At 44.5% G+C, this 25,191-nt stretch overlaps 1 protein-coding gene across 6 annotated transcripts in view; it reads right to left on the bottom strand.

The window, feature by feature from the left end:
- LOC130273680 (serine-rich adhesin for platelets-like) overlaps positions 1–25,191 on the bottom strand; it is a 222,744-nt gene that overhangs the window by 112,354 nt on the left and 85,199 nt on the right. For all 6 annotated transcript variants that reach the window (XM_056520883.1, XM_056520880.1, XM_056520882.1 and 3 more), the window contains 2 exons: positions 18,967–19,098; positions 6,866–6,908 (listed from right to left, as the gene is read on the bottom strand). In XM_056520883.1, coding sequence (XP_056376858.1) covers positions 6,866–6,908; positions 18,967–19,098 — 175 coding nt within the window. The remainder of the gene's footprint in view (positions 1–6,865; positions 6,909–18,966; positions 19,099–25,191) is intronic.

Here is a 25,191-nt window from a genome sequence, read left to right as displayed (position 1 = left end):
TACTCCAACCCACACCTTAAACATAAAAGTCTGAAAGAGTAAGGAATAAAGAATCAAAGCAAAATATTCTCCTGAACTCTAGAAGGAAAGCTTATGTGTTAGCTAGAATTATGTCTCCCACTCAGAATAGGGATCACTCACTCCAGGCTCTCTCTGGACATTATAAGGCTAGGATTCCAATTGTTTTTTTTCTCCTGCGTTTTTTTCACAGTAAAAAACACCAGAAAAAAAACGCCAATGCCATTTCCTGCGTTTGACGTTTTTTCTAACGTCTTTGCATTTGAGTGGAAATTGCATTTTTGGCTCCTTTGGCATTTTTTAAAAATTTGTTGGGTACAAAAAAAAAAAATTATGCAGCAGGGATGGGAAAAAAAATTTATTTAACAAAATTTTTATTTTTTATAACAACATTTTTATTCATTTTTAATAAAGCGTGTGCGTTTCACTTTTTTCTCTCAATTTTTTTTTTGTAGTACTACTTCTCCCAGCATGGAACAGACTGTTCCACGATGGGAGTAGTAGTACCTGTACTGAGCGGCCGGCCAGAGTACAGAGCAGAGATGCGAGCGCTGTAGAGAGCCACTCCGCATCTCTGCAATTGATAGGAGAGACACCCGCTTCGATCTGTCCTTAACTGCAGGTACTACTACTCCCAACATGGAGCACACTCTGCTCAATGCTGGTAGCTGTAGTACCTGCATTAATAGACAGATCGCAGCGAGTGTAACTTCTGACACCTGTTGCAATCTGTGTTAATGCAGGTAATACAGCTCCCAGCATGGAGCAGAGTGTGCTCCATGTTGGGAGCAGTAGTACCTGCAATTAAGGAAAGATCACAGCGGATGTCACTCCTGACACCCGCTGTGATCCTCCTGTATAATGTATAGATGCGGCCGGCCGCTCTTCTATGGTCCCCTGCACTGACTTATATATACAAATTCATATTTCCCACAGAGAGTTGTGATTGGCTGGAACCATCTGGCCAATCACAGCTCCCTGCGGGAAATATGAATAGGTGTATATATACGGCAGTGCAGGGGACCATAGAAGAGCGACCTGCCACATCTATTAATTATACACAAGGATCGCAACAAACCAGGGGCACTCTGTCACTTAGTACAGGTACTACTACTCCCATCATGGAGAATAAAAAATGGCTGCAAAAACGCCAAAGTTAAAACCCACATGAATTCTATAGGAGAAAAATGCCACGATTTCAGGGGGAAAAAAAGCCAAGGAACTGAAAAAGAGTGAAAAAACGCCAAGGAACTGAAAAAGAGTGAAAAAACGCCAAAAGGCTTATAAAAACGCCAAAATGAAAAACACAAAGTGGAAAAAATTTAGCGTTTTTTATTTACTGATTTACAGCTAACATCTGCTCCCTCTCTCTCAGATATTACGTTTTTCATTTTTAACTATTCAAGGTTAGCATGCAAGGCTAGTAAAGGGAGTCTCACCCTACCTAAATTCTCTGACTCAATTTGTCCTTTTCTGAGATTGTAGCAATGTTATTCATGCATTGAATTATTTATATATCATGTATTACTGTGTAATTATAATTGCTCAATTTAAATTATGCTACCATCGCTGAATGGATCGCTAAAAAATGCTGTGTAACCACCCAATGAATCAGAGAACTGCTTCTTAATTTTATTTAAGTGTGTGACAGGAAGTTTTTCCACTATTGCATGCTATGATTTATAATCTTACTTTAATGGCACATAACAAAATGCAGTACAATAGTAGAAAAATATGTCAAAAACTCGAGTCATACTGAAAGCCCTAAGCAAAAAACTGAAACAAAGTACAGGAAAGCATAAAATGCTAGTACTGCAAGGTCCATAAAAGACATAACTCATCCTAGAATGACACTTAATCCCTTAAGGACTGAGCCCTTTTTCCCCTTAAGGACTGAGCTCTTTTTTGCAATTCTGACCACTGTCACTTTAAGCATTAATAACTCTGGGATGCTCTTACCGATTATTCTGATTCAGAGATCGTTTTTTCGTGACCTATTCTACTTTAACACAGTGGTACATTGTTGTCCTTACTTGCATCCTTTCTTGGTGAAAAATCCCAAAATTTCATGAAAATTTAGAATTTTTCTAACTTTGAAACTCTCTGCTTGTAAGGAAAATGGATATTCCCAAAAATTCTATATTGATTCACATATACAATATGTCTACTTTATATTTGCCATGTTTTTACTTTTGGAAGACATCAGAAGGCTTCAAAGTTCAGCAGCAATTTTCCAATTTTTCACAAAGTTCAATCTTGAAGTGGACCAGTTCAGTCTTGAAGTGGATTTGAGAGGTCTTCATATTAGAAATACCCCATAGATGACCCCATTATAAAAACTGCACCCCCCAAAGTATTCAAAATGACATTCAGAAAGTGTTTTAATGCTTTAGGTGTTTCACAGGAATGGCAGCAAGGTATAGGAGAAAATTCAAAATCTTCATTTTTTACACTCGCATGTTCTTGTAGACCCAGTTTTTGAAATTTTACAAGGGGTAAAAGGAGAAAAAGCCCCCCAAAATGTGTAACCCAATTTCTCTTTAGTAAGGAAATACCTCATATGTGGATGTCAAGTGCTCTGTGGGTACACTACAAGGCTCAGAAGGGAAGGAGCAACAATGGGATTTTGGAGAGTGAGTTTTTCTGAAATGGCTTTTTGGGGGGCATGTCCCGTGTAGGAAGACCCTATGGTGCCAGAAGAGGGGAAAAAAAAATAGATAAATAATAAACAAAACAACATGGCATACTATTTTGGAAACTACTTCCCTCAAGGAACGTAACAAGGGGTACAGTGAGCTTTAACACCCCACAGGTGCTTGACAAATTTCCGCTAAAGTTGGACATGAAAAAAATCAAATTTTTCATTTTCCACTAAAATGCTGGTTTTACCCCAAATTTTTCATTTTCACAAGGGGTAACTGGAGAAAAGGCCTCCCAACATTTGTAACCCCATTTCTCTGAGTATGGAAATACCCTATATGTGGATGTAAAGTGCTCTGCGGGTGCACTACAATGCTCAGAAGAGAAGGAGCGCCATTGAACTTTTGGTGAGAAAATTTGGTTGGAATAGAAGTGGGAGGCCATGTGCGTTTACAAAGCCCCCCTGTGGTGCCAGAACAGTGGACCCCCCCCCCCCCACATGTGACCCCATTTTGGAAACTAAACCCCTCAGAATTTAATAAGCAGTGAACATTTACACCCCACTGGTGTTTGACAGATCTTTGGAACAATGGGCTGTGCAAATGAAAAAGTTAATTTTTCATTTTCACGGACCATTGTTCCAAAAATCTGACACCTGTGGGGCGTAAATGCTCACTATACCCCTTATTACAATACATGAGGGGTGTAGTTTCCAAAATGGGGTCACATGTGGGGTGGTTCCCTGTACTGGCACTATGGGGGCTTTGTAAACACACATGGCCTTCAATTTCGGACACCTTCTCTCTCCAGAAGCCCAATGGCGCTCCTTCTCCTCTGAGCACTTTACATCCACATATGGGGTATGTTCTTACTCAAAAGAAATGGGGCTACAAATTTTGGGGGGCTATTTTCCGATTCTCCCTTGTGAAAATGGAAAATGTAGGGTAACACCAGCATTTAAAGATTTTTAATTTTTTTTCACATCCAACTATAACGAAAATTTGTCAAACACCTGTGGGTTATTAAGGCTCACTATACCCCCCTTGTTACATTCCGTGAGGGGTGTAGTTTCCAAAATGGGGTCACATCTGGTTATTTATTGTTTTGCGTTTATGTCAGAACCACTGTAAAATCAGCCACCCCTGTTCAAATCATCAATTTAGACCTCAAATGTACATGGCACGCTCTCACTTCTGAGCCCGCAGAGCACTTTACGCCCACATATGGGGTAGTTCTGTACTCAGGAGAAATTGCAAAACAAATTACATATTTTTTTTTTCCTTTTACCGCTTGTGCAAATTAAAAGTATGGGGCAACACCAGTATGTTAGTGTAAAAATAATTTTTTTTTTTTTTTTTTTTTTTTTTTTTTTTTTTTTTTTTACACACTAACATGCTGATGTAGACCCCAACTTTACCTTTTCATAAGGGGTAAAAGGAGAAAAAGCACCCCAAAATTAGTAACGCACTCTCTCCTGAGTATGGACATACCCCATATGTGGCCCTAAACGGTTTCCTTGAAATATGACAGGGCTCCGAAGTGAGAGCGCCATGCGCATTTGAGGCCTAAATTGGGGATTTCAATCTGCCCCAAAAATACCCTACGGCAGTGTTTCCCAAACAGGGTGTCTCCAGCTGCTGCAAAACTCCCAGCATGCCTTGACATTCAGTGGCTGTCCGGCAATACTTTGAGTTGTTTTTCAACAGCTGGAGGCTCCGTTTTGGAAACCGTGCCGTACAAGACGTTTTTTTCTTTATTGGGAGGGGGACTGTGTAGGGGAATGTGTATATGTTGTGTTTTACTTTGTATTTGGTGTAGTGTAGTGTTTTTAGGATACATTCACACAGTCGGGTTTACAGTGAGTTAATCGCTGTGAGTTTGAGCTGCGGAGGAAAATTTGCCGCATCTCAAACTTTCAGGGGTACTCGCTGTAAACCCGCGGGGGGGGGGGGGGGACCTCCAGCTGTTGCAAAACTACAACTTTCGGCATGCATTTAAAGACCATACATGCTGGGAGTTGTAGTTATGCAACAGCTGGAGGCACATTGGTTTGCGAAACACAGAGTTTGTTAGTTACTTAACTCAGCCTTTGGCAACCAGTGTGCCTCCAGCTCCTGCAAAACTAGAACTCCCAGCATGTAGAGTCTCTCAGCGCATGCTGGGCGTTGTATTTTTGCAACAGCTGGAGGCACACTGGTTGCAAAACACTGAGTTAGATAACAAACTCCAACTGTTGCAAAACTGCAACAATCAGCATGCACTGACAGTCGAAGGGCATGCTGAGAGTTGTAGTTTTGCAACAGCTGGAGACACACTGCTACAACTCCCAGCATGCCCTTTGGTAATCTGTGCATGTTGAGAGTTGTAGTTATGCAACAGCTGGATGCACACTTTTTCATAGAAAAAATGTGCCTCCAGCTGTTGCATAACTACAACCCCCAGCATGCACAAATAACCAAAGGGCATGCTGGGAGTTGTAGTTGGAACTCCAGCTGTTGCAAAACTACAACTCCCAGCATGCCCTTTGGCTGTGCATGCTGCGAGTAGTTGCTAAGCAACAGCAGGAGGTGAACAGTCCTCACCTCCTGCTGTATCCTGCCGCTGGGACCGCCGACGCCACCGATCCTGCTGCTCCTGCCGCCACCACCGATCCTGAAGGCACCACCGCCGGACCAGGGCAAAGTAGGATACCCCCGCCGGCACTGATCGCCGCCATCAACGCCGTTCTGATCGCCGCCCCGCAGGGTGGTGATTGGTAGGTCGTTCTGACCGATCAATCACTTTATCGTGAGGCGGTACCCGTACCACCTCACTCCTGCTGGGTAAGGGTGAATGGTGCTGTCTCGGAAAGCCCCATTCACCCTTTTTCCGGATCACCAGATACCCGATTGACCCAGAATAGCCACAAATCGCCGGTCTAATTTGACATGGGGGGGGGTGTGCACGGGGTGCCTGCTGATAGATATCACCAATCACCCCAGTCCTCGCCGTGGGAGTGGAGGGGACCGGAATTTCCACGGGCGTACCCATACGCCCTCAGTCCTTAAGGACTTTAAAAACGGAGGCGTATGGATACGCCCGGCGTCCTTCAGAGGTTAAAGGGGTATTCCGGTGGAATTTTATATATTTTTTTTTTCTAAATCAACTGCTGCCAGAAAGTTAAACAGATATGTAAATTAATTCCATTAAAAATATCTTAATCCTTCCAGTAGTTATTAGCTGCTGAATACTACAGAGAAAATTTTTTTCTTTTTGGAACACAGTGCTCTCTGCTGACATCACAAGCACAGTGCTCTCTGCTGACATCTCTGTCCATTTTAGGAACTGTCCAGAGCAGCATATGTTTGCTATGGGGATTTTATCCTACTCTGGACTGTTCTTAAAATGGACAGAGATGTCAGCAGAGAGCACTGTGCTTGTGATGTCTGCAGAGAGCTCTGTGTTCCAAAAAAGAAAATAATTTGATTTAGAAACAAACAAGTTTTCCACCGGAGCACCCCATTAACTAGGATAGAATACAATTAGGAAAGGACAGGCATCCCAGGGACAGCATGAAATATCTAAGCCTAAATAACTAATACCTATAATTCCTTTTTAATTAGGCCGCTGCTGCTGGGACCAGTCTAGTAGCTCAAAGGGGTACTCCCCTGGAAAACATTTGGTTTTTAAATCAACTGTTGACAGAAAGTTAAGCAGATTTGTAAATTACTTCTATTTAAAAATCTTACCATTCCAGTACTAAGATGCTGTATGCTCCACAGGAAGTTCTTTTCTTTTTGAATTTCCTTTCTGTCTGACCACAGTGCTCTATGCCAACACCTCTGTCCATTTTAGGAACTGTCTGGAGTAGGAGCAAATCCCCATAGCAAACCTATCCTGTTCCAGACAGTTCCCAAAATGGACAGAGGTGTCAGCAGAGAGCACTGTGGTAAGACAAAAACGGAAAATCAAAAAGAAAAACTTCCTCTGGAGCATACAGAAGCCTATAAGTACTAGAAGGATTATGATTTTTAAATAGAAGCAATTTACAAATCTAACAATTTAACTTTCTGGCAATAGTTGATTTAAAAACAAATGTTTTCCAGGGGAGTACCCCTTTAACTCTCACCCTGAATTTATAAGAGATTGAGTAGACACTAGCCTGAGTGCTGGGTCACTGAACAACCCCATATTAAAACAAAGAACACAAAACACAAACACAACTTACAGAAATAGATTCCTTCCCCCTGCTCTAAATTATCTGGATTTACCTACAAAAAAACAAAGTTGGAAAAAGTTTTAATCAATACAGAGTTTTGTTTTTTTTGTAGGCCTTAATTGGAAAAATGATTAGCAAATACATCAGCTATCTGTAAAAAGGTATCCTAAATATATGACATTCAGTTATGGTATTGAATATATATTTTCAAAAGGAAGGCTTGAAAATAGCTCTGATGGAAGCCAAAACTTCTGCACAACACATTTAATAGAATAACGTTTTCCTGTGGTTGTGTGTATAATACAATGATTTCTCCCAACATATATTTAAATCCAAGACTGTAATATAAGGGGGGATTCACACCTAGAGGTTAAAGGGGTACTCCCCTTGAAAAAAAAAATTTCATCGACTCTTGCCAGAAAGTTAAACAGATTTGTAAATTGCTTATATTTAAAAATCTTAATCCTTCCAGTACTTATCAGCTGTTGTATGCTGCGGAAGTTCTTTTCTTTTTTAATTTCCTTTCTGTCTGACCACAGTGCTCTGACACCTCTGTCCATTTTAGGAACTGTCCAGAGCAGGATAGGTTTTCTATAGGGATTAGCTACTACTATGAACAGTTCCTAAAATGGACAGGGGTATCATCATAGAGCACTGTGGTCAGACAAAAAGGAAATTCAAAAAGAAAAGAACTTCCTCTGCAGCATACAGCTGCCAATAAATACTGGAAGGATTAAGAATTTTTTTTTTAATAGAAGTAATTTACTAATCTCAAATAAAGAGAGACCCGGCACCACCTCTGTAAGCACTAGGATAAAGCTGTATATATGTTCTACCTGTATCTTCCCTTGCAACTGCTGGAGGGACTTCAGTGGTGCTCTACGTCAAGGCAAGTCCAATCAATAAATATGTAGCAGAGAGATAGGAAAACGGAGCAACTCACCACACCAACCCAGATATTCTTTGCAAACGGCCCAGTTACCGAGAGGATACCCCCACGTCCCACGCTCACTCTCCCCTGCTTGTTTCATCGTTACATAGTTAGTACGGTCAAAAAAAGACACATGTCCATCAAGTTCAACCAGGGAATTAAGGGGTAGTGGCGTGGCGCGATATTGGGGAAGGGATGGGATTTTATATTTCTTCATAAGCATTAATGTTATTTTGTTCCAGGAATGTATCTAATCCTGTTTTAAAGCTGTTAATTTTTCCTGCTGTGACCAGTTCCTGAGGTAGACTGTTCCATAAGTTCACAGTTCTCATGGTAAAGAAGGCGTGTCGCCCCTTGAGACTAAACTTTTTCTTCTCCAGACGGAGGGAGTGCCCCCTCGTCCTTTGGGGGGGTTTAACCTGGAACAGTTTTTCTCCATATTTTTTGTATGGGCCATTAATATACTTATATACGTTTATCATATCCCCCCTTAAACGTCTCTTCTCAAGACTAAACAATTGTAACTCCTTTAATCGCTCCTCATAGCTAAGATGTTCCATACCCCATATATGTTTGAAGACATGGAATAAAGAATCCACTTGCAAAGAATATCTGGGTCGGTGTGGTGAGTTGCTCCGTTTTCCCATCTTTCTGCTACATATAAATTTACTAATCTGTTTAACTTTCTGGCACCAGTTGATTTAAAACAAAAAAAAAAAAAAAAAAAAAGGGTTTCCATCAGAGTACCCCTTAAAAGATTATAATTTCATTTCTGGTCATTGTTCATTTTTCTTATTTGATTTACAGTAATTGAGCTTGCTCCAGTTGTTGCTTAGTGTCATTTATTTTTGAATTTGGGGAAAAAAAATGTTTTTTAACAGTAAAAAGTACAAATAAAGTCAGTGAGTATTTTAGAAATTGCAGTACATAATACAGTAGTCCCTAAACATACGATGGTAATCCGTTCCAAATGAACCATAGTTTGTTGAAACCATCGTATGTTGAGGGATCCGTGCAATGTAAAGAATAGGAAGTTGTACTCACCTGTTCCCGCCGCTCCGGACAGTCACCGTTGCCCTGGATGTTGCGCTCCATTGCTGTCGCCGCGTCCCCGTGATGTCCCCGCTGCTCCGGAACATCTCTGCTGCCCGGGATAGTCGCTCTCACGTTGCAGTCATCACGTCACTACGCACGCTGCTCCTATTGCCTGACTGGATGGCGTGCGCGGCGACGTGATGACTACGATGGAGAGCGCCAGCGATGGAGGGGATTCCGAAGAGGACACTCCCGAGCCCCAAGGACAGGTAGGAGACCATCACCGGAGCACGCGGGGCACCGTAAACGGCTATCCGGCGGCAGCTGAAGCAGTCAGTGGTGCCGGATAGCCGTTTATGCGATGGCCCCGACATACAAAAGCATTGTATGTTGATGCTGCCTTCAACATTCGATGGCCTCTGAGCAGCCAGATTATTTTTTGCCTTTAACCCCTTAACTATGCAGGACGTAAATGTACGTCCTGGTGCGGTGGTACTTTATGCACCAGGACGTACATTTATGTCCTGTACATTGCTGCGAGCACCAGGGGGGGGGGCTTGGGAGTGCTCATGTCATGCATGGTAGGCCCCGGCTGCTATCAGCAGCCAGGGACCCACCGGTAATGGCGGGCATGAGCGATCGTGCTTATGTCAGCCATTAACGCCTGAGATGCCATTATCAAAAATTCCGCCGCTGAGATTGTTCTGCCCAAAGAAAGAACATGTTCATTCTTTGTGCGGAAGCCCGCGAGCACTGCATAGCCGTCAATGGTGACAGTACAGTGCCGCGCGGTCCTACCGCCAAAGTATTTTCAGTACCGCTGACAGACGGAATCTCCACTCGCTGAATTCAGTGAGCGGAGATTCCACTATGTGACCATACCCTTTAACAGTGTTTAATGCTGTGTTCCCTCAAAATAATTCAACACAGCCATTAATGTCTAAACCTTGGCAATAAAAGGGAGTACATCTCAAAAGTGGAATTGTCTGAATTGGGCACAAAGTGTCAAAATTTTGTTTCGCCACTATTTTACAGTACTGCCTTGATCCTCTTAGCCCTGGAGTACACCGGAGCTTCCTAGGTTGCCACTCAAGTAGTCTTTCACTCCTCCAAGACATCACAGAGCTGATGAATTTTGGAGACCTTGCATTCCCCCACCATAGGTTTGAGGATGCCCCACAGATGCTCATTAGTGTATGGGTCTGGAGACATGCTTAGCCAGTCCGTCACATTTACCCTCACCTTCTTTAGCAAGGCAGTGGTCATCTTGGAGATGTGTTTGACGTCATTATGTTGAAATACTGCCCTGTGGCCCAGTGTCCGAAGGGAGTGGGCCATGCTCTGCTTCAGTTTGTCACAGTACAAGTTGCCAGTAGCACTCATGCAGTCCCAGACAATGACACTCCCATCACTATGCTTGGCTGTCGGTGTACTCCTAACATGCTTGACAGTATCTGAACCAAAAGAAGTTTATCTTGGTCTAATCAGACACAGGCCATAGCTTCAGTAACCTATGTCCTAGTCTGCTCGTCTTTAGCAAGCAGCTTTAGGACTTTCTTGTGAATCATCCTTAGAGGCCTTCTTGTAGGATGACAGCCATGCAGACCAATTTGATGCAGTGTGCGGTGTATGGTCTGAGCACTGACAGGCTGAACCTCATCCCTTCAACCTTTGAAGTAATGCTGGAAGCACTTGTCAATTTCCCAGAGACAACCTTTGAATATGACGCTGAGCAAGCGACTCAACTTCTTTGGTGAACCACGGCGAGGCCTGTTCTGAGTGGAACTTGTCATGTGAAACTGCTGTATGGTCTTGCCCACTATGCTGCAGCTCAGTTTCAGGGTTTTTGTAGACCCACAGAGGGTTCTTTACCAAAAGTTACCATGTTAAACTTCCGGCGACCAGTATTAGAGTTTGAGTACTAAATTTAAGACACCTGCTCTCCATTCACACTGGAGACCATGTAACACTAACAAGTCACATGACACCAGGAGTGAAAAGGGCTAATTTGGCCCAGTCTGAACATTTCCACTCATTGTACTCATGGTGTACTTACTTTGTTGTTAGGGTTTAGACATGAATGGCTGTTTGTTGAGTTATTTTAAGGGGACACAATATAAAACACTGTTATATAGGCTGTGCGCTCACTACTTTACATGGTAGCAGAGTATCATTTCTTCAGTGTTGTGACCTGAAAAGATATAAAATATTTACAAAAATGAGGTGGGGGGAGGTGGGAGGCAGGAGCTGATCACATTTCTTAGTTGTAGGCCTTTGTAGTCCCCTCTGACTGATTCAGTGAATCAGTCAAATGGATGGGCCACCTTATCCCCTATCCAAAAGATAAGGGATAAGTGTCTGATGGCGGGGGGGTCCGACCACTTGGACCTCCGCGATCTCTTGCACAGCACCCCGGCAGTACCCAAGAACCAGGCGTGTTGACCCCCGCACGAAGTGGTGGCCGACATGCCCCTCCATGTATCTCTATAGGAGAGCCGCAGTTGCCTGAATGCTGTATTCCTGGGGTGGGCGTGGCCTGAATGCCGGAGTGAGCAGTCGCAACCCATAGGAGCTCCCGCTACCCGGGTGAATTAGCCTTGATTGCTGCTTACCTCGACGTGCCGGTCTGTCTCTGGTGCAAGCTGGGAGCTGGAGGAGTCTGCGGGGAGATTGTGGTCCGGTCCCGTTGAGAGCTGTGGTCGTGGCGGGGGGAGGCTGCCGCGATTGGTGGATCCGGTCCCTGGCAGCATGGAGTGGAGCGGCTATGGAGTGGTCTGGTCCGGTGCTGTGGTCCTCCGGTTACCGGGCTGTGGCCGTGAGAGTGGTGGGGCAGTCCCTCCTGCTGGAGGCATTGGAAGTCGGGTCTCTGGCCTTCCTTAGAGCCAGACGCCATCTTTGGCCTTCGTGGCCGGGGCCTAGCTGGTTGCCGGGGTTACTCCCGCGGCTGCTGCTGTGAAGGTGCAGAGTGTCTTCTCCAGTGCGGCCTCCTGCTGTGTGACAGTGTCCCCTGATGGGGCGAAGTGCTGGGGTATCCTGCTTGCCGTGGCTGAACTTTATTAACTCTTTTTGGCCCTGATGTCTGGCTCAGTGTTGCTGCCTGGCCTGCATTGAGGCGTGCAATCCTTGGACTGTCCGGTGCATGCTTTAGTCATCCCCCTGTTCTCCTATTGGCCTTGTGGACTGTGAGTACCCTGAGAAGGACCTGGGAGATTGCTGGGACTGGTGGTGCCTTTCCTATTCCTTTCATCAAGGGAGTGTGGTGCTTCTGGGACATTCATACTAGTAACTTTCTACCTGCTAGCCATGGGTGGCTCCCGTGGTAAACATGGTCATAGGAAATCTACAAGGACCGCTGATTCTTCCAGGCCGACCTCTGATGAGGATGCCTCCTCTGATGATGGATCTGCTCTCTCCTCTCAATCCTGTGGCCCTTCTCATCGGGATTCTGGGTCTCAGTCCTCGCTTTCTACTAAAGTATCTGTGCATGCAGCAAAAGCGCTGAGCCAATTCTATAGACCTCCGAATGGACTTGGGCATGCCTCTCCCATTTCTTAGGTATCCCAGCTGGACGGTTCCCCGACTTCTCCACAGTAGACTTCCTCTGACAGACCTGTTTATGATGCAGCTGCTTTAGATCAGCGGTTTTCTGAATTATTGACTGCCTTTACTTCCTGTCAATCCACCATGGTGATGAAAGTTTATGAACTGCGGCAAGAATTCGTTATTTTGCACCATGAGACCCAGAAGATACGTGAGCGCACTGTGGAGGTGAAGCGTAGAGTATCTGCAGTGGAGGACACTCTTCATCCGTTGCCGGACAGGGTGGACTCATTGCAGCGCCAGGTGACGGGAGTTCTGGGTCGGTTGAATGATATGGAGAATCGCCTGATGCGCAACAATATCTGCCTGGTGGGCCTGCCCTAGAAAGTGGTGGGGAAGGATTCAGTGCTCTTCCTTGAAATGTGGCTCAAAGAACTCCTTCCAGTAGACACTCACTCTGCATACTTCTCTCCAACTCAGATGAATGAGCGCACAGAGCCCCGGCCAGGCTTCCTCCTCCCGGGGGTCCCCCCGCTTCCTTTTCTAGCCAAGCTTCTCCATTTCAAGGATAGAGATGCTATTCTGCGAGTAGTCCGAATTAAGGGAGAGGTCATTTGTGAGGGGAGTAGAGTGTCCTATCCAGACTTCTCTGCGGAATTCCGCAAGCAGAGGGTGCAGTTTACTGAGGTCCGGTCGAAGCTACGTGCCAAAGGTTACCGCTATTCCATGCTCTATCCTGCTCGACTGCGAGTGGTAGATGGGACTACAACTAAATTCTTAATTTCTCCGATTGACGCACTTCACTGGGTGGATGCAGCACCTTGGGTCAGACCTCAGAAAGCCCCTCCTGTCAGACCTCCGGACTGAACTGCCATGGACTGTCCTGTTCAGTGCTCCTTCCATCCTGTTCTTGGGTTTAGATAGAGGAAGGAAGCTAGGTGACTAGGGACCCCCTTAGGTTCCGGATGTCTCTGAGGTGTGCCTGTGTAATTCTTAGCTACCAGCCGATTTACTCTGGGTGGGGTAGCGGGAGTGTTCTGTTTCAATAGTGTTTTGTGGATGCCCCACAATAGTAGTTTTTGGGTATAGGTCTGCACTGTGTTAGGGGATAGTAGTAGCTATGTCCTGTTTAGTGTTAGACAGGGAATTAATGAGATTATTTTGTTTATGCCTGGCTGTCTTTGTTTTTCTGTTAAGTGTTTGTGCCCAGTCTGTCTTTTTGTGGTATGTGAGTGGTGCGTGTGGTCCTGGTGCTCTGCCATTCCTCCTCCTGGCTTTTTTTTTGCTTCCTACTGTTCCTTTATTTGGTTGTTGCTAGTGATGGGTACCTTGAAAGTTCTTAGCTGGAATGTCCGAGGGCTTAATTCCAAGTTCAAGAGGGCCTTATGTTTGGACTTTGTGAAACAACAGTCCCCCCACATTATTTGCCTGCAGGAAACTCATGTCACGGGCCAGAAGGTACTTACCCTGAAAGGGGCATGAATAGCACAGGGTTATCATGTTTCCTATTCTAGTTATGCCAGGGGTGTCTCGGTCTTAGTTACCAAGTCCCTGCCTAATAAACTCTTGTCTTTTTCCCCTGATCCTGTTTTGTTTATAGGAGACTTCAATGTTGTTCCTGATCCTCAGCTCAATCGCATAACTGCTGTTGACCCTGGCTCCTCTCATTTCAATACCTGGCGCAAGAAGTTGGACCTGACTGACCTCTGGAGTTGGAAATATCCTACGGAATCTGCTTTCTCCTACTCTGCTGCCCACAGATCCTTCTCCCGCATAGATCTGGCGTCCGAGGATCTCCTCCAAGCAGTAAGAGATGTTTCCTACACCTCTAGGGGGATCTCAGACCACTCTGCTATATTGGTAGTTCTTACTATAGGTCCTAGTCCCCCTTCTCTTATTTGGCGCATGCACCCTGGTTGGCTGCAGGCGGAAGTGGTAGTGGAGGCCTTGTGGGCTGTTCATACTGAGTACTGGGAACATAATGCTTCGTATCCTGATCCTCTAGTTCAGTGGGATGCTTACAAGGCTACGATTAGGGGTGCTTTTATAGCGGTGGTAGCAGGCCAGCGGAAGCTCAGGCCAGGGAGCATGAGTTGCTGCAAAACGTTGGTGTTTTGGAGGCAACTTATATTAGAGATCCTACTCCGGATGGTATACGAGCGTGTGCTAAGGCGCAGAGGGCTCTGCTGGTTGCTCAGAGGGATAGGGTTCAATTGAGGTTAGCAGATAGGGAAGCAGCGATTTTTGCATTTAGTCATAAGAATGGGAAGCTTTTGGGGTATCTTGCAAAGGCTGGCCGTCCTGCCGCTTCTATTACCTGTATTAAGGGGGGGGGCTCCATATTGTCAGACCATCAACTGATTAATTCTGTCTTTAGAGACTTCTACTCTTCCCTTTATTCAGCCCCTTCTAAACCCTGTCAGGGGGAAATACATTTTTTTTTCTGCAGGACCTGTCCCTCCCACAGCTTAGCTGTGCCCAAGCAGAGTTAGATACCCCTTTTACCCTGGAGGAGGAGGTGCAGGCTATTAAGGACCCCAGGGTTAGATGGGTTAGTAGGAGATTGGTATGGGATGAATGAAGAGCGTTTAGCCGATTTACTCCTTCAATTATTTCACTCGGTGGCTGACGCTGACTCTATTCCGGATTCTATGAGGGAAGCACTGATAGTGGTACTCCCTAAGCCTGGAAAGGATCCGTTGCTACCCGATTCTTACAGGCCTCTCTCTCTATTGAATGTAGATATTAAGATCTTTGCTAAAATACTGGCTACTCGCCTGTATGGGGTAATTGGCTCTATCGTTCATCCTGACCAAGCTGGGTTCAAGCTGGGTAGGGCTACTGATGTTAACGTTAAATGTCTACAGCTAAATATCAAGGCAGTGGGGGCAGGCTTTCCTTCAGGGGTAGTGGTTAGTCTTTATGTCTATAAAGCTTTTGATTCGGTATATCTCTGGGAGGTCTTGGAAGGGTTTGGCCCTAGGTTTTGTGCCTGGGTCCACTTGTTGTATGATTGCCCCAGGGCCCGTATTCATAATAACAGATGTTTCTGCCCCCTTTTTCTTGGGCCAGGGGACTAGACAAGGGTGCCGCCTATCCCCTTTCCTTTTTTGCGCTGGCAATTGAGCCCCTAGCAGCAGCTATATGCAGAGATCCCACTATCTGTGCATCCCCAGGGGATCCATTGTGGAGGTTTCCCTCTATGCGGATGACACACTAGTATATTTGGCGGATGCAGGGGGTTCACTAGTTTCTCTGTTTGACCTGTTAGGTAGGTTTAGCTCTATTTCGGGTTAATTGGGGTAAATCCTCTCACCTGACATTTCCCTGCCCTCTTCTCTCCCAGAGGGGGTGCAAGCGGTTTCCCGATTTACATATCTTGGGATAGAGGTTACGGCATCTCTGGCAGATTATATGTCCCTAAATTTAGACTTTCTTTTGGTTTCCAAAGTAGATAGGTTGCATGCCTGGTCCTCCCACCCTCTCTAGCTGGAATGATTAAATATTTTTACATTTATTTATTTAGCTGCCTAAATTCCTATATCTCTTCCATCTGGCTCCTGTGGTCCCCCCTAGGAAATATTTGAATACATTGTGTGGTGCTCTGGGATCCTTCTATTGGCGGGGGAAGTCTCCCAGACTCAGGCGGGCTCTCCTTCAAGCTGCTAAAAGGCATGGTGGACTAGCTGCCCCCAATGTCTATAACCATTTTCTTGCCTCTCAGTTGGTCTATGCAGCGTGGTGGATTGACCTGGATCTGCGACTGCCTTGGCTGGAGCACTTATGGGTTTGTATGAGGCTCTCACTAACTCACTTTACAGGTATCATTCTCGCTCCTCTTCTCCCCTTCCCTTCCAAACTATAGCTAAGGTGTGGTCCGTGGTATCAAGCAGGTTTCCACAAGTTTGTCTCCTAGGGCACCTCTGTGGGGGAATGTAAATTTACCACACCTACATGGGTTACAGGAGGCCGGCTTTGGGGGATTCTCATTGAGTCAGATTTATGCTTCATTTCTTCCGGGAGGATCAGGTTTTCCTCTCCTTTGCGGAAAGGACAGATATGATATCCCTGGCAGTGCCTTTTATAGGCATCTTCAGCTTCCGCATGTGGTCCAGGCACAGTTTGGCTCCCTGATGTTTACCCCTGTGTTTTCTGATGTGGAGATTCTCCTGGGCACTGCGGATCTCATTAAACCTCTTAGCCAGTCTTATCCTCTTCTCCAGACATTGAGGCCTAGTCCATTTTCGAATGCTTACCATAAATGGGTGGCTGATATCCCTGATCTGTCTAAGTGCCAGTGGAAGGAAATTGAGGGCGCATATTACTCGATGATCGTGAGTAGTAGGGACATGCTGATTCAATCACGGTATGTTTTGAGGTTATATTATACGCCTGCTAAGCTGAAGCGTATAGGGGTCAGATCTAGGTTTTCGCTGTTCTGCGGAGGTAGGTACCTTCCTACATGCAGGAGTGTCCTGTTATAGCCTCTTTTTGGAGGGAGGTGATTGGGTTTTTGGCAGACAATCCAGATTTCCCTTTCCTGCTGACCCCGGTGGTATGCCTGTTGGGAGTCCTCAATGAGGTGGTATCTGGTGCGCATAGGCGTCTACTGATCCGTTTCTTGTTATTTTGTGCCTATAAGGTGGTTGTGATGACGTGGAAGGATGTGTCCCCTCCCCCTTTGTCTCGCTGGGTGAATATGATAAATAAGTATGTCCCGTTATACCAAGCTTTGTATAAAAGTCGTAGGTGCCCGAGGAAATTTGATAAGGTGTGGACTCCTTGGCTTTTACTGGAGGTGTCGGCTGACCTTCCATCCGGGTGGTGGTGGTGGGGGCGGCTGGGTTGGGGTCGGAGTCACTGGGATGTGTGGTAGTGTGAGTGTATGCTTGTTTGTTGGTGTGGGGCCTCTCTGGGCGGTGCTGGAGATGCTCCCTCCCTACGTGTTTGATTGCCACTCTTATCATATCCATGTCATTGCGATGGAGTTGTCTTCTGGACCTACAGTGGCACTTCATTGTGCAGTTTGTTTATTTTCTCCAAAATGTAATAAATACTTAAAAAAAAAAAAAAAAAAAAAAAAAAAAATTAATGCTGTATTCCTGACTCTCCCATAGAGATACATGGAGTGGGCATATAAGCCACCAGTTCGGCTGTCCCGTTTCTGGAGACTGTTGGGGTGAGGCGATCGTGCGGATGTCCGCCATTAACCCCTCAGATGCCGTGATCTGTACAGATCACGGCATCTGCGGCAATGCGCATGGTAAAATAGATGATTGGATCACCCGCAGCGCTGCCGCGGTGATCCGATCATCTGTAATGGCGGACGGAGGTCCCCTCACCTGTCGAGCAGACCAGAGCAAGAGATAGCTGATAATACTGATCAGTGCTATGTCCTATGCATAGCGCTGAACAGTATTAGCAATCAAATGAATGCTTTAGATAGTCCCCTATGGGGACATAAAAAGTGTAAAAAAAAAAAAAGTTGAAAAATGTATTAAAAAATTTTTTTTTTTTAGGCTAAATCCCCTCCCCCAATAAAAATGAAAATTGGCAGTTTTTCCCATTTTTCCCCCAAAAAGCGTAAAATCTTTTTTTTTTTTATAAACATATTTGGTATCGCCGCGTGCATAAATGTCCAAACTATCAAAATGTGTTAATGATCCCGTATGGTGAACGGCGTAAATGTAAAAAATTTAAAAATGTCCAAAAATGCTGCTTTTTTGTCATATTTTATTTTAAAAAAATATATAAAAAAGGTTTTATATATGCAAATGTGCCATCAATAAAAAGAACAGATGACAGCGTAAAAAATGAACCCTCATACCACCCTATATACGGAAAAATTTTAAATTTATAGGTGGTCAAAATAGGGCGATTTTAGATTACTGATTTTGTACAAAAAGTTTTAGATTTTAAGCGGTACAAAAATATGACAGCATCTAGCCATGGGTATCATTTTAATTGTATTGACCCACAGAATAAAGAACACATGTAATTTTTACCATAAATTGGACAGTGTGAAAACGAAATCCTCGAAAATGTGCAAAATTGTGGTTTTCATTTAAATTTCTTCCCTAAAAAAATATTTTTTTGGGTTCGCCGTACATTTTATGGTATAATTAGAGGTTTCATTACAAAGTACAATTGGTCACGCAAAAAACAAGACCTTACATGGGTATGTAGATGGAAATATTAAAGAGTTATGGATTTTAGAAGGAGAGGAGGAAAAAATGAAAATACTAAAATAAAATTTGCCTGGTCCTTAACGTGAAAACGGGCTTGGCCCTTAAGGGGTTAATAGATGTTTAATAAGTACAACAAAACTGGTATGTGATCAGCCACCCTCAAAAAAGGAGTATCACAGAATTTTTTTTACCAAAATGCCAAAGTGACCACAGGTCCTCAATGTAAATGTAAAAATTCAATGTAAAACTTGGGAATTGGGGAGGATTGTAGGATTCAGGGAAGGATCAATGAATTCACAAAAGAATTAAACATTAACACTATAGCTTCAGAAGGTACTCAAATTACTTCAAAAGAAAAAAGGTGAAACCATCTTCATTTGCAGGACACCACATTCTAAACTAACTTTTGGACTTACATCATGTTGAAACGTTTGCATATACTCTTGTCGATTTTTTTCTGCCAAAGCAATTTTCTTCAGCTCTGTTTCAGAGATGTTGTGTAATCCTCTAATTTGCAAAACTCCGAAAACTTTTGGAAAATTAGCTTCCTGTTAAAAAAAATTTATATTGTCAGATTAAAACAGATAATTATTGAACATATATTTAATTTTTTTTAAAACTTTTTATGATAAAAAATATTCCCGTCACTGTCCGACTCCGGTCGGCTCATTTAAAAAGGGAAACTGCAATCACCGCCATTTTGTCTGAACTATGAGTCACTGGGGTGGACCCCTGATTAATTACGTACAACTGAGTGAGTCAATATGTTGTTGTTAATTTAAGGGGACACTTTTGTGTCATTCTATCCTTAGTGATGGTATTTGCTGCTTTTATTTATCAATCAACTAGCTGAGTACCCGGCATTGCTCGGTTTTTCCTTCCTAATCCTTGTTGGGGAGGAAAATCAACAAAGGAGGAAGCTTTTGACTTCATATCCCATCCCGATATATTGTTGGCATATCCCATCCTCATATCTCGTCCCCCTGTCCTCAGGTGGCACTGATTTGTGATGAAGATATTGTAAGCTGAAAATAGAAGGGGATGTGGCTTTGTGGGACTGAGTGTGATTTGCAAGCCAGACTGATGCACATAAAGGATTGAGAATAAAAAGGGGCGGGACTTAAACAGTGGCAATGTCTTTGTGAGATGGGGTGTGGCTTGCAAGCCGGACTGACACATTCACCAGGAGTTGCAGAGCGGACCTTGTGGAGTAAGGTACTGGAAGTCCCATATACCTGCGTGGGGCTTGAAACAAAAACCCAGCTTTTATATAAGGTTGTAGGTAAGAGTTAATATCAATATATTTATCTGACATAATTAATATGTGTACAAGGTATTATTGAAATATCTCCAGCCGTACAGAAGTTAAGCTGGAACATACATATTCCATAGATTTGCATGGGACCTCTTAAGGACCAAGGACGTTCTGGAACGTCCCCGCACCCTGGGCTTTAAGGACCAAGGACGTTCCGTAACGTCCTGGTGTTTCTCCGGTCTAGGCCGCGCGCCGGGCAGAGATCGGAACGGCATTCTTGCTGAAATCCTTCAGCAGGCATGCCATGCAAATGCCGAGGGGGGTCCCGGGACCCCCCCCCCCCCCCCCCATGTCGGCGATTGCAGAAAATCGCATGTCAATTCAGACATGCGATTTTCTCCTATTCCGGGCTGATCGGGTCTCTGGTGACCTGATCACCTGGAAAATTGTGATTATCTGACCCGTCAGTGACAGCCCAGATCATCCTGAAGGGTAGGAATGAAGTCGCAATGCTGCGATTTCCTCCTATCCCCTGCCATTGGTCAGAATTGATTCTGACCAACGGCAGAGCAGGACAGTGGGTTGCCATGGCAACCCCCCATTCTCGCCACCCCTGATGTCGAGGGGATCGTGAGAAGAAGATGGAGGTCGGCACCTGCAGGAGAAGATGCCTGGAGACCCCGATTGTTGCTGCAGACTGCTGGATCCTGGGTCAGGTAGGGAAACTACTGTGAGGGAGGGGGGAATTGAAAGTGAAAGTAAAGTGATCTTTACTTTGGCAACCACTAGGAAGGCCAAACTGCAACTCCCAGCATGCCCAGACAGCCAAAGGCTTTCTGGGCATGCTGGGAGTTGTAGTTTTGCAACATCTGGAGGGTCACAGTTTGGAGACCACTGTTACAGTGGTTCCCAAACGGCAGCCCTCCAGATGTTGCCAAACTACAACTTTCAGCATGCCTAGACTGCCTAGCATGCTGGGAGTTGTAGTTCTGTAACATCTGTCCCTTCAGATTTAGCAATTGTCATGACATTTTTGAAAATTGCTGCTTTACTTTGAAGCCATCAAAATTTTTCAAAAAGCACAAATATGTCCATTTTATGATGCCAACATAAAGTGGACATATTGTATTGGTGAATAAAAATAACATTTATTGGAAATATCCATTTTCCTTACAAGCAGAGAGCTTCAAAGTTAGAAAAATGCAAAATTTTCAAAATTTTCATGAAATTTGGGGATTTTTCACCAAAAAAGGATGCAAGTAACGCCGAAAATTTACCACCAAAATAAAGTAGAATGTCACGAAAAAACATTCTCAGAATGATAACTAAAAGCATCCCAGAGTTATTAATGTTTAAAGTGACAGTGGTCAGATGTTCAAAAAAACGCTCCGGTCCTAAGGTGTAAAATGGCCGGGTCCTTAAGGGGTTAAACAAAAACCCTGACCCTCACAAATGGGGTAGTTAAGGGTTAAATTAACTATCCTATATTTTAAGTGGACATATAAGTAACATGTGACCAAGTATCGAAATATCTCCAGCCGTTTGGAAGTTATGCAGTAACATATTTCCCATAGACTTGTAAGGGACTTTAACCCCTTAAGGAGCCAGCCAATTTTCAGTGTAGGACCCGGCCATTTTTTGCACATTTGACCACTGTCATTTTAAGCATTAATAACTCTGGGATGCTTTTACCTTCCATTCCGATTCCTAGATAGTTTTTTTTTGACATATTCTACTTTATGTTAGGGGTAGAATTTGTCGATACTTGCATCATTTCTTCCAATATTTGATGAAAAAAATATTTTTTTACTTTGAAGCACTCTGCTTATAAAGGCAAATGAATATTCCAAATAAAGTATATATTGATTCACATATACAATATGTCTACTTTATGTTTGCATCATAAAGTTGACATGTTTTTACTTTTGGAAGACATCAGAGGACTTCAAAGTTCAGCAGCAATTTTCCAGTTTTTCACAAAATGTTCAAAATCGAAATTTTTCAGGGACCAGTTCAGTTTTGAAGTGGATTTGAAGGGTCTTCATATTCGAAATACCCCATAAATGACCCAATTATAAAAACTGCACCCCTCAAAGTATTCAAAAGGTTTGTTAACCCTTTAGGTGTTTCACATTAATAGCAGCAAATTGAAGGAGAAAATTTAAAATCTTCATTTTTTACACTGGCATGTTCTGGTAGACCCAATTTTTTAGTTTTTACAAGGGGCAAAAGGAGAGAAATCTTCCTACAATGTGTAACCCAATTTCTCCCAAGTAAGGAAATACCTGATATGTGTATGTCAAGAGTTCGGAGGGGGCACTAGAGGGCTCGGAAGGGAAGGCGCGACAGTGGGATTTTGGAGAGCGAGTTTTTCAGAATTTTTTTTTTTTGGTGGGGGGTGCCAGAACAGCAAAAAAAAAAAAAAAAAAAAAAACACATGGCATGCTATTTTGGAAACTACACCCTCAAGGAACGTAACAAGGGGTCCAGTGAGCCTTAACACCCCACAGGTGTTTGCCGACTTTTCGTTAAAGTTGGATGTGTAAATGATTTATTTATTTATTTTTCACTAAAATGCTAGTTTTCCTTAAAATTTTTACAAGGGGTAATAGGAGAAAATGCCCACCAAAATTTGTAACCCCATCTCTTCGGAGTATGGAAATACCCCATGTGTGGACGTCAAGTGCTCTGCTGGCGCACTACAGGACTCAGAAGTGAAGGAGTCATATTTAGCTTTTGCTGAAAATGGTTTTTGGGGGACATGTTGCATTTAGGAAGCCCCTATGCTTCCAGAACAGAAAAAAGAAAAAACGGGGAAAAAAAAACTCATGGCATACTATTTTGGAAACTACACCCCTCAAGGAACGTAACAAGGGGTACAGTGAGCCTTAACACCTCACAAGTGTTTGACGACTTTGTTAAATTTGGATGTGTAAATGAAAAAAAAAAATAGGTAATAGGAGAAAATTACCCCCAAAATTTGTAACCCCATTTCTTCGGAGTATGGAAATACCCCATGTGTGGACGTCAAGTGCTCTGCTGGCGCACTACAATGCTAAGAAGAGGAGGAGCGCCATTGAGCTTTTGGAAAAAAAAATTAGTTTGCAATGGAAGTCAGGGGCCATGCAAAGAAAGAAAATTACCGTATTTATCGGGGTATACCACGCACCGGCCTATAACACGCACCCTCATTTTACCAAGGATATTTGGTTAAAAAAAGTTTTTTACCCAAATATCCATGATAAAATGAGGGTGCGTGTGTGCGCGTGTATACCCCGATATACCCCCAGGAAAGGCAGGGGGAGAGAGGCCGTCGCTGCCCGCTTCTCTCCCCCTGCCTTTCCTGGGGTCTATAGCGCTGCTGTCGGCCCTTTTCACCCCCTGGTTATCGGCGCCGGGGGAGAGAAGGGGCAGCGGCAGCCAGGGGGAGAGAAGGGGCAGCGGCACCCATTGCCGGCGCCGCTGCCCTGTTGCCTCCCCCCATCCCCGGTGGCATAATTACCTGAGTCGGGTCCGCGCTGCTCCAGGCCTCCGTCGTGCGTCCCCAGCGTCGTTGCTATGCACGGCGCTGCGCTCTGACGTCATGCGCCGCGCCGTTCAGCGCATAGCAACGACGGAGGCCTGGAGCAGCGGAGCAGCGCGGACCCGACTCAGGTAATTATGCCACCGGGGATGGGGGGAGGCAACGGGGCAGCGGCGCCGGCAATGGGTGCCGCTGCCCCTTCTCTCTCCCTGGCTATCGGCGGTGGCACAGATAGTCAGGGGGACAGAACGGGCAGCGGCACCGATAACCAGGGGGTGAAAAGGGCCGACAGCAGCGCTCTAGACCCCAGGAAAGGCAGGGGGAGAGAAGCGGGCAGCGACGGCCTCTCTCCCCCTGCCTTTCCTGGGGGGGGGGGTATCGGCGTATAACACGCACACAGACTTTAGGCTAAAAATTTTAGCCTAAAAAGTGCGTGTTATACGCCGATAAATACGGTAGTTTGAAATGGAAGTCATGGGCCAGCATTTTAGTGAAAACATTTTTTTTTTTTTTTTTTTTCATCTTTCCATCCAACTTTGAAGAATTTTCATTGAACACCTGTGGGGTGTTAAGGCTCACTATACCCTTGTCTCTATACCCCTTGTTACGTTCCGTGAGGGGTGTAGTTTCCAAAATGGGGTCACATGTGGGTATTTCTTTTTTTTGCGTTTATGTCAGAACCGCTGTAAAATCAGCCACCCCTGTGCAAATCACCAATTTAGGCCTCAAATGTACATAGTGCACTCTCATTCCTGAGCCTTGTTGTGCGTCCGCAGAGCATTTTACGCCCACATATGGGGTATTTCCTACTCAGGAGAAAATGCGTTACAAAATTTTGGGGGGCCTTTTTTTCCTTTTACTGCTTGTGAAAATGAAAAGTATGGGGCAACACCATGTTCGTGTAAAATGTTTTTATTTTTTTATATCAACAGGCTGTTGTTGCCCACAACTTTACCTTTTCATGAAGGGTAAAAGGAGAAAAAGCCCCCCAAAATGTGTAGTGCAATTTCTCCCGAGTACGTAAATACCACATATGTGGCCCTAAACTGTTTCCTTGAAATACGACAGGGCTCCAAAGTGAGAGGACTAAATTAGGGATTGCATAGGGGTGGATATAGGGGTATTCTACGCCAGTGATTCCCAAACAGGGTGCCTCCAGCTGTTGCTAAACTCCCAGCATGCCTGGACAGTCAGTGGCTGTCCGGAAATGCTGGGAGTTGTTGTTTTGCAAAAGCTGGAGGCTCCGTTTTGGTAACACAGCCGAACAATACGTTTTCCATTTTTATTGGGGGGGGGCCCGTGTAAGGTGGTGTATATGTTGCGTTTTACCCTTTATTATGTGTCAGTTTAGTGTAGTGTTTCTAGGGTACAATCGCACTGGCAGAGGTTTACAGTGAGTTTACCGCTAGGAGTTTGCGCTGCGGCGAAAACTTCCTGTAAACCCCCGCACGCGTGAATGACCCTGTACATTCACATGGGGGGGGGGGAACCTCCAGCTGTTTCAAAACTACAACTCCCAGATTGTACTGACAGACCGTGCATGCTGGGAGTTGTACTTTTGCAACAGCTGGAGGCACACTGGTTGGAAAACCTTCAGTTAGGTTCTGTTATCTAACTCAGTATTTTCCAACCAGTGTGCCTCCAGCTGATGCAAAACTACAACATCAGCATGTACTGATCGCCGAAGGGCATGCTGGGAGATTTAGTTATGCAACAGCTGGAGGTACGCAACTACAACTCACAGCTGTTTGGGCATTCTGGAATTTGCAGTATCTGGAGGGCTACAGTTTAGAGACCACTGCACAGTGATCTCCAAACTGTGGCCCTCCAGATGTTGCAAAACTACAAATCCAGCATGCCCAA

The sequence above is a fragment of the Hyla sarda genome, chromosome 5 (assembly GCF_029499605.1).
Source record: "Hyla sarda isolate aHylSar1 chromosome 5, aHylSar1.hap1, whole genome shotgun sequence".
In the NCBI taxonomy this organism is placed as follows: Eukaryota; Metazoa; Chordata; class Amphibia; order Anura; family Hylidae; genus Hyla; species Hyla sarda.
The sequence above is the reverse complement of the archived record's forward strand: the minus strand, read 5'-3'. Positions and strand labels throughout refer to the sequence as shown.